The sequence below is a fragment of the Mustela putorius genome, unplaced genomic scaffold, assembly GCF_011764305.1.
Source record: "Mustela putorius furo isolate JIRA1106 unplaced genomic scaffold, ASM1176430v1.1 tig00000127_pilon_pilon_pilon, whole genome shotgun sequence".
Taxonomy (NCBI): domain Eukaryota; kingdom Metazoa; phylum Chordata; class Mammalia; order Carnivora; family Mustelidae; genus Mustela; species Mustela putorius.
The window spans coordinates 1,799,493-1,811,096 of record NW_025421288.1 but is presented as its reverse complement, the minus strand read 5'-3'; the positions used below and the strand labels follow the sequence as shown (position 1 = coordinate 1,811,096).

General features: G+C 37.1%; 1 protein-coding gene across 1 annotated transcript; it reads left to right on the top strand.

Moving 5' to 3' along the window:
• The first annotated feature begins 7,117 nt into the window (after positions 1–7,117).
• Positions 7,118–8,050, top strand: LOC101682496 (olfactory receptor 4C11-like). Its single transcript, XM_004781913.1, has one exon. The coding sequence runs from the start codon at positions 7,118–7,120 to the stop codon at positions 8,048–8,050; it is 933 nt and encodes a 310-aa protein (XP_004781970.1).
• The last annotated feature ends 3,554 nt before the right edge of the window (positions 8,051–11,604 follow it).

Sequence of the window (11,604 nt, the reverse complement as noted above, 5' to 3'; positions counted from 1 at the left end):
GAAAATGACAACACCATGTTATAAATGTTAACATAGTGGCTTCACTGGGTGCTATGAAAGCATGTTTGAGGGATACACAACAAAGAATAAGGGTCAGGAAAGGTTGCAAGATGAAAGGACATGCAACATGGAACCTGGAGCTTGAAATCAAGTCAACAGTATGAGTATGTTCACATCAGTTAGAGTAGGAGCATTCCTACATGAGAGAATACGTAACAAAGTCCAGGGTGTGAAAATCAGTATGCAGGAAACCTCATGAAAGTAGTATGACTATGGTTGTTAATCCATCTATTCAATCAACAAGTATTTACTGAAGTCTCACCATAAGCCAGGCAGTGTACTACACAATGAACTTATAAAAGGTACACAGCAGGATATGAACCTGGAATGAAAGGAACATGGGTCTCATAATCATGTTAAGGTTTATTGCTAAATATCATGGGACAAACTTTGCGAGGACCTTTGAAACAGTGAATGATGCAGTATGATTTGAGTTTGAGATGATAACTGAATGGGTTATCAGGGTGGGAAGTGGTCTGAAGGGAGCAAGAGTGGTGTCAGGATGTTACTGAAATGATTTGGATGTGAAAGGATGGAGGCCTGAAGAATGGTGATGCCAGAGAGGATACAGAAAATGGTGGGCATTGCTGTGTCCAGTTCAGTTTCCCTTCAATTCTCCAATGCCCAAGCTGCTGTGTCTGCACTACTAACAGCCCAGAACTCAGAGCCCCATCATTTCTGTACATTTCCTCCAGAATGAAATTATAGGCTATGCCCATCATCCCAGGAACCAGCAGGAGCCAATTAAAAAAAAAAAAAAAAGGTTATTTATTTATTTAACAGAAAGAGACACAGCAAGAGCAGGAACACAAGCAGGGGGAGTGGGAGAGGGAGGAACAGGCTCCCTGCTGAACAGGGAGCCCAAAGCAGAGCTAGATTCCAGGACTCTGAGATCATAATCTGAGCCAAAGGCAAACAATGACTGGGCTACCCAGGTACCCCAGAGAATGATTTTAACATCAAGTGGATAGGATGATCCATTTTGTGCATACGGTCAGCCTCTTTCCCCAACCACTCCCATCATTGTACAATGGGCCCATGAACAAAATGGTCATGGTGGCAGGGAGGAGGTTGTCCATGAGCTCAACAACGTGGACTTTCACCCACCAAAGCTAGCCTGGCCATGACCACTGCTATGTGCCAAATCTTCCAGTAGGATATGCAACATGAAGTCTGTAATATGGCAGCATTCCCTGGGATGATCAATCTGTTTGCAGATTGAACTCATTGGACTTCTTCCATCATGGAAGGGCAGTGTTTTGTTCTTACTGCCTAAACACATCCTTTGGATATGGATTTGCATCCCCTGCATGCAATGCTTCTGCCAAAGCTACCATCCATAGACTTGGAGAATTTTTTACCCACATTCATGTCATTTTACACAGCATTGCTTGTGATCAAACAATCTCACTTCACAACAAATAAAGGGCTATAATGGGATCCATGCTCATGGAATTCACTGGTCTTACTACATTTCTCACCCCGTTGAAGAACTGTCCTGATAAAATGGTGGGAAAATCCTTTGCAGAATTAGTTATAGTACATGCCAGGTAACAATACCTTCTAGGTTTGGAGCAAGAGTCTTCAGTTCTCTGGAAAGACGTATGCTCTGAATAAACATCCATGACATGCTCTTCCTCCCATTGCCAGGTTTTGTAATCAAAGGATAGAAATGGGTGAGGCATTACACATTTTTTTTTTATTTTATTTATTTTGACAAACAGAAATCACAGGTAGGCAGAGAGGCAGGCAGAGAGAGAGAAAAGGAAGCAGGCTCCCCGCTGAGCAGAGCGCCCGATGCGGGGCTCGATCCCAGGACCCCGAGATCAAGACCCCAGCCGAAGGCAGAGGCTTTAACCCACTGAGCCACCCAGGTGCCCCAAGGCATTACACTTTTTTTTTTTTTAAGATTTTATTTATTTATTTGACAGAGAGAGATCACAAGTAGGCAGAGGCAGGCAGAGAGAGAGAGAGAGAGAAGGAAGCAGGCTCCCTGTTGAGCAGAAAGCCTGATGCAGGACTCGATCCCAGGACCCTGAGATCATGACCTGAGCCAAAGGCAGCGGCTTGACCCACTGAGCCACCCAGGCGCCCCGGCATAACACATGCTTACCCTTAGTGACCCACTAGCAAATTTTTTGCTTCCTGTTTCCTCTTACTTATGCTCTTCTTGCTTTGAGGTCTTTAATCCAAAGGGAGAAGTGCTTCCAGCAAGAGACACAGCAAGATTCTATTTAACAGTGTTAAGACTGCTGCCTGACCACTTTTGGCAGCTCATGCTCATGCCTTTGAATCTATAGGCAAAGATCTAAGTTACTGTTCTTCTTGAGGTAATTGTTCCTGGCAACAAAGGGGAAATTGGACAACTACTCCAGAATGGAGATAACAAATAGTATATCTAGAATATAGGAGATCCCATAGGATAACTCTTAGTATCACCATAGTCTGTGAGTATGGTCAATGGAAAACTACAACAACCCAATCCAGGCAGAACTACTAAGGACCCAGATGCTTCAGTAATGAAGGTTTGTGTCACCCCACCAGCTTGAGAACCATGAGCAGCATCTGTGCTTGCTGAAGACACATTGAGTATAGAATGAGTAACAGAAGAAATTATAAATTAAGCATGTGATTGTTATAAAATGAAGACTGTAATTATTGTATTTACTCCTTATATTATGAATGTGTTTGTGTGCTTGAATATATATAAAGCAAATATCTTTGTTTTCTTCCCTTTCTTATTACCTTACTATGAAACTAAATATATATTGAATTTCTACCATGGCATTTTAGTGTTTTTGTTTTCCACCATAATATTGAAGTTACTGAATATTAAGGGGAAAGTAAAAATCACCCCCCAAAATTTACTTCCCCTTACTTTGGGGGTTCTAGGTCATTTTCAGTTCTTGAATAGTTGTGTGATGTTAGGTGGTATTATGACCTTGTGATTTGTTTTGTTTTGTTTTGTTTTGTTTTGTTTTGGAGAGCAAGTATGGATTTAGGAGATGTGTATAGGTACTAATGGATAAACAATGGATTTGCACTTGTTGATTTTATATGTTAACTTGCCTGGGCTACAGGGTACTCAAATATTTGTTCAACTATTGTTTTGGTTTGTGACTATGATATTTTTTTGGATGATATTAACTTTTGAATGGGTAGACTGAATAAAGTAGATTAATCTCACTAAAGTAGGGTTCTCATCTAACTAAATGAAGGCCTGAAAATTACAAAAGGCTAATGTCCCCTCAGTAAGAGGGAATTCACCTGCCTGATAGCCTTCAAACTGAACCATCAGCTCTTCCTGTCTGATAATTTTCACTCTGACACATTAACTCTTCCTGATGAAAGGAGCCTCCTTTCAATGGACCTGAACCGGGACATTGGCTTTTACTGGTTTATAGCAGTTTCTGGTCTTTAGACTCAAAATGGGACATAGACTGTGCAGGTTTTGCACTTGCCAGCTCCATATACATGAGAATCAATTCTTTTCAATAAATCTCTTTGTGTGTGTGTATCTCTGTGTGTGTGTGGGGGGGGGGGGTTAGCACTTCCTTACCTTCTAACATTACAAGATGCTCCAGTTCATCTTGTATATTTCATGCCCCCAAGCTAGAGTCAGCTATTTAAGAAGTCCTGATTCATTTTTGGATAATGGTGTCTGGAACCATGTCCTGGGCATAGATCATTAGATAATCACTGATTTTTTTTTTATTCTAGCCAAAAGTCATCATTTATGGTCCAAATAAGCTCCTTTAATTGCAAGAAGAGATAACCTTTTCCCCATAATCTAAAAATAAATATTGAAAATTATCTACTTCATTATATCTAGATCATGCTTCTTAACTAAAAGGGAAGGGAGACCTCAGGGAATGACCTTCCCCAGACTCCTCTATTTTGCATCATTCATGTTTAAATACTAGTGCAGGAAAGGCAGAAAAGGAGCATTTCCCAGTCAAAATTACATGTGAGAGAAAGTGTCAGATGAATCCAGGACAGACTTTGTCTTCTGGTATGTAGGCAATAACCTATGCCTCAGTGACATATAAAAAGATCAGACAGGATTTTAGAAACATTTATTTTTTTTTCTCATTTGAACTAATAGTGGCCAAATTACCTTGAGAAGAAAAGATTACTCTAAATCCTAATGTTTGTATAAGCTCTTAAAACTGGTAAGATTTGTGTTGGAGATTAACGTGACTTTATTTAATACTCAGAAAAAATATCTGATCAATGTCACAGTGTTCATCTAGCACATAGAAGGCATTTGTAGAAGGATAGAAAGTTTTGGGGGTTTTCTAGAAGTAGATTATAATAGAAACTGAGAAGACAGAATAAGATAAATGCACAACAGCTCCTGGTGGAGAAATGATCAAATAGAAATAATATCTGAGTGTTCCAGGAAATGCTCCATGGAGATGATGATTTATTTTGGACGGAGTAGGCTTCCCTTTTCAGTGGTAACTGAGTATTGAATAGGACCAAACAACTGGATCCTAATAATAGGAAATTCTCTTAATTCTTTCATTTACTTTATGAATACTTATTATTAAATATGTATTTTCTCTAGATGTTTAAATCCAGAAGTGAACAAATGTGAATAAAATCTGCCTTCCTTAGTTTGCTTCATTCAAATGTATGCCAAGCTTATATCTATTATTATGTTAACTATACAAATAGTTCAGTCTATAATTCTATCAGATATATAGATAGATAATTGATGATAATAGATCAGTAGGTGGCTGGATTGACAATTGGATAGATATTAGATATCTTTTTATAGTAACTGACTGTTAAAAACCACAAACAAGTTTTCATTCCCATTTGCTAAAGATTTGAGCAAAAAGCATATCTGGCAAACCCCTAAGAATGCAAGGGAACCTGTAGTGAATGGCAGTGTGGTTGGGATATGATGTGGTTAAGAGCTGTGAGTCCAGAACTGACTCTACAGCTGACTCACCCTGTGACACAGACATTTAAATCTTACTCTGGCCCTGGGAATCTTACGTCCCTACAGCCTTTGTCCAAAGACAGTTGTTATAAAGCAGTAATATGCCAATGTGATTAGCAAACCATCTACTAAGAGGTTTCTAAAAGCTTTATTTTTAATGCAGCATCATTATGATATATTTTCAGTGACCAAAGGAAATGTTTTAAAAGGTAAGTCCTCCTCCCAATTGTGAATTGAGGAATCAATCCCCCCACACCAAGCCACAAATATTATGCTATTTTGTTACTATCTTAAATACAATTAATTGAAATGAGTCCATGTGTGTGTGATATACATTATTATGATGTGAAAGAAAATATTACCATCCTCCACATACAGTCCTGAACTCTATCACTTTCCAATGTATATTAAAAACCATTTGTGTGTATAGCCACTTCATTTTTATTGATAATTACATAAAATACCATCTCTCATTCATTTAGCTTCCTTTTTGATGGGCTTGAAGTTGTTTCGTAATTTTTGCCTACTTGGAAAGGGCTGTTGTGATTGTCTTTGTGCCTGTGACTGAAATTACTTGCAGCAAATGGAAACACCAGTCCTGTGTCTATGCGCTGTTGAAATATCATCATGCCGAATATCACTCCCTGAGAGACTGCATCCCTTTAAGACCCTGCTAAGGATGTGCGGCATCAGTTGTTTCCCACATCAGTTTCAGCAGTGTTTGTTAAGAGGCATTCATCAAAAAGGCCACTGTTAATCTGATAGGTAAAAAGATATTTAACTGGAATTTAAATCTGAATGTATTTTTCTGTGAATGAATATGATTATACTGTCAAATAATGTTTAATAAGAAGAGTTGCTCTTGAAGTCAGTTCTTTCCCTCATTTTTGTTTGCACTTTTTAAAAAAGATTTTGTTTATTTATTTATAGAGTGAGGAGAGCCTGAACAGGGAAAGGGGAAGAGAGGGAGATGGAGAGATAGAAATTTAAGCAGGCTCCATGATCAATGTGGAGCCTGGAATGGGACTCAATCCCACAAACCTGAGATCACAACCTGAGTGGAAATCAAGAATGGGATGCTTAACTGATTGAGCCACACAGGCACCCTACACACTCTTTTCTTAAAGAGTGATCTCTGAAAGTCATTTGCGTTTGAGAAAATTGTGCTTCTGTGTGGAATACATGTTGCATATCTCCTTAAATGATTTGGCATTTTTTGGTATTGTGCTACAATATGGTAAATACATATGAAGAGGACAGATAAGGATTTTTCCACTGTTTGGTATATATAAATAAATATTCATTCCCTTCCTCTATCTATCTTCTCTTATTGAAATCCAGGTATGGGTCACTCAAAACATAGATTCCAAGAATTCTAAGTCCCTGGTGCTTAAAATAACATAAAATTTGAAAGAACACTTTGATTTATGTCATATGTTCTGTATTTATCCTATATTGCAATCTCAGTCGATCCTTATGTTTTAACAAAATATGCTGAAAAAAAAAAAAAAATAAATAAAATAGTGAATGAGGTGAAGAATTTAACTTTGGGCAACATAGTATAATTTCAAAAGTACAAAATATTATGATAGAAGCTTAATTTAGAACTCAAAGTAACTAGAAATTATTGAGAGTTAAAAGAATAGGAAATAAAGACTCAAGCTACCAGACCAAGTTTCACAATGGAGTTTACCAATTGACTGAAAGTTTACTGTTAAAATATTGTTTGTTTTTCTCTTGTTCTCTCTCTCTCTCTTTTTTTTTATGTTAAACTAAAGAGAGACATTCACTTCAGAAAGATGCCCTCTCACACAAAATCCCCTAGGTTAATATTTATTGTGCCTGAAGAATCAGGTACTCTTTCATTATTGATATTTTTCATTGCTTCCATTAATAATCAGCTGAATAGATTGTGAAGAGATAATATGATTTCCTCTTTATTCAGAAGAAAATGACACAGAAGGTAAAGGAATACACACTGGTAAGTGGTGCATCCATGATCAAGCATATGGATTTAATCTCTAAATTAAGTAATCATTGCATAATATTTCTTTCTTTGCAGATTAACCATTTCTAACCAATGCTTTCTCCATGTTGCCTGAAATTATGCAGCAAAACAACAGTGTAACTGAATTCATACTATTAGGATTGACTGAAGATCCTATGAGACAGAAAGTGGTATTTGTAATCATCTTCATTTTTTATCTGGGAACAATGGTAGGGAATTTGCTTATTATTGTGACCATCAAGTCCAGCCGGACACTTAGGAGCCCCATGTACTTTTTCCTATTTTATTTGTCCTTTGCTGATGCCTGCTTTTCAACCTCCATAGCTCCTAGACTAATTGCGGATTCACTCTCTGCAAAAAGAATCATAACTTACAATGAGTGCATGACTCAAGTCTTTGCACTACATTTCTTTGGTGGCATGGAGATCTTTGTGCTCATCCTCATGGCTGCTGATCGCTATGTGGCCATTTGCAAGCCTTTACATTATCCAACCATAATGAGCCAGCAAGTCTGCAACATTTTGATTATTATTGCATGGATTGGGGCTTTCATCCATTCTACAACCCAGATTATCCTGGCCTTGAGAATGCCTTTCTGTGGACCCAATTTCATTGATCATTACTGCTGTGATTTGCAGCCCTTGATGGAACTTGCTTGCATGGATACATATGAGATCAACCTGTTGATGGTGTCTAACAGTGGGGCCATTACCACAAGTGGTTTTGTGATTCTGATAATCTCATACATTATCATTTTGCATTCACTGCGAAACCACAGTGCAGAAGGAAGGAAAAAAGCTCTCTCTACTTGCACTTCTCATATCATAGTAGTAGTGTTATTCTTTGTTCCATGTATATTCATATATACACGCCCTGCAACCACTTTCCCCATGGACAAGATGGTGACTGTATTTTATACTATTGGGACACCTTTTCTCAACCCATTCATCTACACACTGAGGAATGCAGAAGTGAAAAATGCCATGAGAATGATATGGCATATCAAAATTACATCTGAATGCAAAAGATGAATTGAGGGCTTTGGTTGATTACTTATTCTGTGCAGATATCACATAGGGTAGTATATATCTTGACTTGCCCAATGCAATCTAAGGTAGTGCACCTAATTTCCTTACTTTTCTCTGTACTTCTGCCCTCAAACTAGTGGTTTCCATCATAATGCTAGCCTGGTTCTTACCTTTCCTGAGAGCTCAATTTTGATATTGGTGATAATGACACACTATCATGAATAATTGGTGATAATGAAGTACTTCTCACATCTAAGTCTACCCTCTAGTTTGATAAGGAGAAAGATATTTTTGCAATCACAACTGTTCAAACTTTGAGCATCCATAAATAATAGTCTGTTTACTATGACTTTTAATTGTCTCTATAGCACATTTCAAATAAGGTGTTTTGCTTTGTCTTGAACACATTCAGATCAAATGAATTAACATTGTGTGGCAAGAATTCTTCTCACTGTATCATTAGTTTATCTTTAAAAAGTTCCATTCTAGCAAATCAAAGGCCAAAAGACCATATACATATGTATGAGTGTGTACACACACACACACACACACATACATATATGTATTATTTTCTTAAATAATTTTTTCTCATTGTTTTCGTTGACTATTGAGATAACTGAGGCATTATATATGAGATTTTATTTATTTATTTATTTATTTATTTATTTATTAAGATTTTGTTCATTTATTTGACAGAGAGATATCACAAGTAGGAAGAGAGGCAGGCAGAGAGAGAGGGGGAAGCAGGCTCCCCGCCGAACAGAGAGCCCGATGCGGGGCTCGATCCCAGGATCCTGGGATCATGACCTGAGCCGAAGGCAGAGGCTTTAACCCACTGAGTCACACAGGTGACCCTGAGATTTTTAAATATAGTATTACAAAGTCCTGGAGATATTCAGCTAATCTACATAATTGGTAAATAGGGGCTAAAACAAGAGACTTCTACATATCTAAGAGGGAAAGAACAAAACAATATATGCTGTCAAGACTAAATAAGTTTTGCAATACAGCATAGATAAAACATATACTGAGATTGAAGTACCAGAAGGTAAAACTTATTTTAAAGGGAAAAAAGTGTATATTATTTCATTTAAATGTGGGTGGTATCAGTGAAATAAAAGAAAGTATAAGAGGCATTCAGAAATACTCACTATACTTGTCTCTAGTTAATGGAGTTAGAGAGACCCTACTTTTGCAGCAGGAAGCTGCTTCCTTTCTCTGTTATTTCTTAGTAAAAGTGTAGTGTGTATTGTGATGCTAGAACTGGCAATAAAATTTTGAAGCCAGCAGAGCAGATTAGCAGTCATACTTTGAATTAGAGCAGGCCAAAGTTTAGATTCACTGAAATCAGTGTGATACATGCAACCCAATGTTTATAACAGCATTATCTACTGTAGCCAAATTATGGAAATAGTCCAAGTATCCATAGAATGATGAATTGGATAAAGATGACTTATGTAGGGTGCCTGCGTAGCTCAGTGGGTTAAGTCGCTGCCTTCGGCTCAGGTCATGATCTCAGGGTCCTGGGATCGAGGCCTGCATCGGGCTCTCTGCTCGGCAGGGAGCCTGCTTCCTCCTCTCTCTCTCTGTCTGCCTCTCTGCCTACTTGTGATCTCTCTCTGTAAAGTAAATAAATAAATTTTTTTTTTAAAAAAAGGATGACTTATGTATTTGTGTGTATGTATACACACACACACAAATGCTTATGTATTTACACACACAAATATATGGGTGTGTATATATACACACACAAATACATAATGGAATATTATTCATAAACAAGAATGAGAAATGAGATCTTGCATTTTCCATGACAAGAATGGAGCCACAGAGTATTATGCTAAGTGAAAAAATTCAGTCAGAGAAAGACAAATACCATATGATTTCACTCATGTGAAAATAAAAAAATAAAAAAACAAACTAAATAAATCAGTATACGGAAAAACAGAGAGGGGGGACAAATCAAGAAAGAGATTCTTAACTATAGAGAACAAACTGATGGTTACCAGAGAGTGGGGTGGGTAGGACAATGAGTTAAATATAAAATAGGGATAAAGGAGTATAATTGTGATGTGTACTGGGTGTGGTATGTATTGAATGACTCATTTGTACACCTGGAATTCTTATCACAATGCATGTTAACTAACAGAAATTTAAATAAAAGCTAATAAATAAATAAATAAAATCATTTATATCAGTGTATTCAAGTTCACCACATCCTTAGTAACTGAGACAAGATTCCATTTAATTTTAATGCTGTTCTTCATTGTTTACCTGAAAAACATTTTCAATACCAATAGTTTCATCCAGTCAAAGATTATTTTAAAATAAATTCATTAAGATATCATGTTAAGTGTTCTCATTACTTTTTGCTTTTGGGGATGTTGTGAAGCTTAGTGACTGCACTAGTGTCCCAAGTTGGCATGTTGATATAGTAAAAGTATGTGTGTGTGTGTGTGTGTGTGTGTGTGTGTGTATACTGAAAAGATCATCACAATCTAATTAAGACATCTATCTTTTCTATATACTTAACATTGTATGTGCATGTGTCTGTGTGTGTGTGTTTGTAAGAAGTTTTAATTTAGATCTCTCCTTTTTTACAATTTTAAGTATAGGTTATGGTATTAATATTAAATATAGTGACCATGCTATATATTAAATGCCTAGAACTTCTTCATTCTACATAACTGAAACCATGCACCCTTGGGCCAACATCTCTCCATTTCCTCCAATACCTAGCCCCTGGTAACCACTATTCTATTCTCTACTTCTGTGAATATAACTTTATCATTTCCACATATAAGTGAGATCATGCAATATTTCTCTTTCTATTCTTGCTTGTTTCACTTAACATCAAATTTTCCAGCTCCATCTATGTTATTGCCAATGGAAGAATTTTCCTCTATTTATTTATTTTTTTAAAAGATTTTATTTATTTTTGGGCAGACAGAGATCACAAGTAGGCAGAGAGGCAGGCAGAGAGAGAGGAGGAAGCAGGCTCCCCACAGAGCAGAGAGCAGAGAGAGATTGGGGTTCAATCCTAGGACCCTGGGATCATGACCTGAGCTGAAGGCAGAGGCTTTAACCCACTGAGCCACCCAGGTGCCCCAGAATTTTCCTCTATTTAAAGTCTGAATAATGTATGTCCCACATTTCCTATATTGGTTCATCAGTCAAGGATGAGGTTGTATCCACTCCTTGGCTACTATAAATATGATGCAATAAAACTGAGAATTCAGAAAGCCCTACACAATCATGATTTGAGATCCTTTAGATATATACCCAAGAGTACAACTAATGGAAGGTAGTACTATTTTAATATTTTTGAAGAAACTTTGTACTTTTCTCCATAATGACTATACCAATTCACATACCCATCAATAGTACACATGGGATCCTTTTTCTTCACATCTTCACCAACATTCCTTATCTCTTGTCTTCTCAATACTGGTCATTCTAACAGAAGTGAAGTGATAGTATGATTTTAATTTACATTTCTCTCATGACAAGTGATGTTGAGCTTCTTTTGACGTGCTGTTGGCAATTTATATGTATTT

Bases quoted from the DNA above. Each gene is read 5' to 3' on its own strand.
- LOC101682496 (XM_004781913.1), top strand. From the start codon at position 7,118: ATGCAGCAAAACAACAGTGTAACTGAATTCATACTATTAGGATTGACT.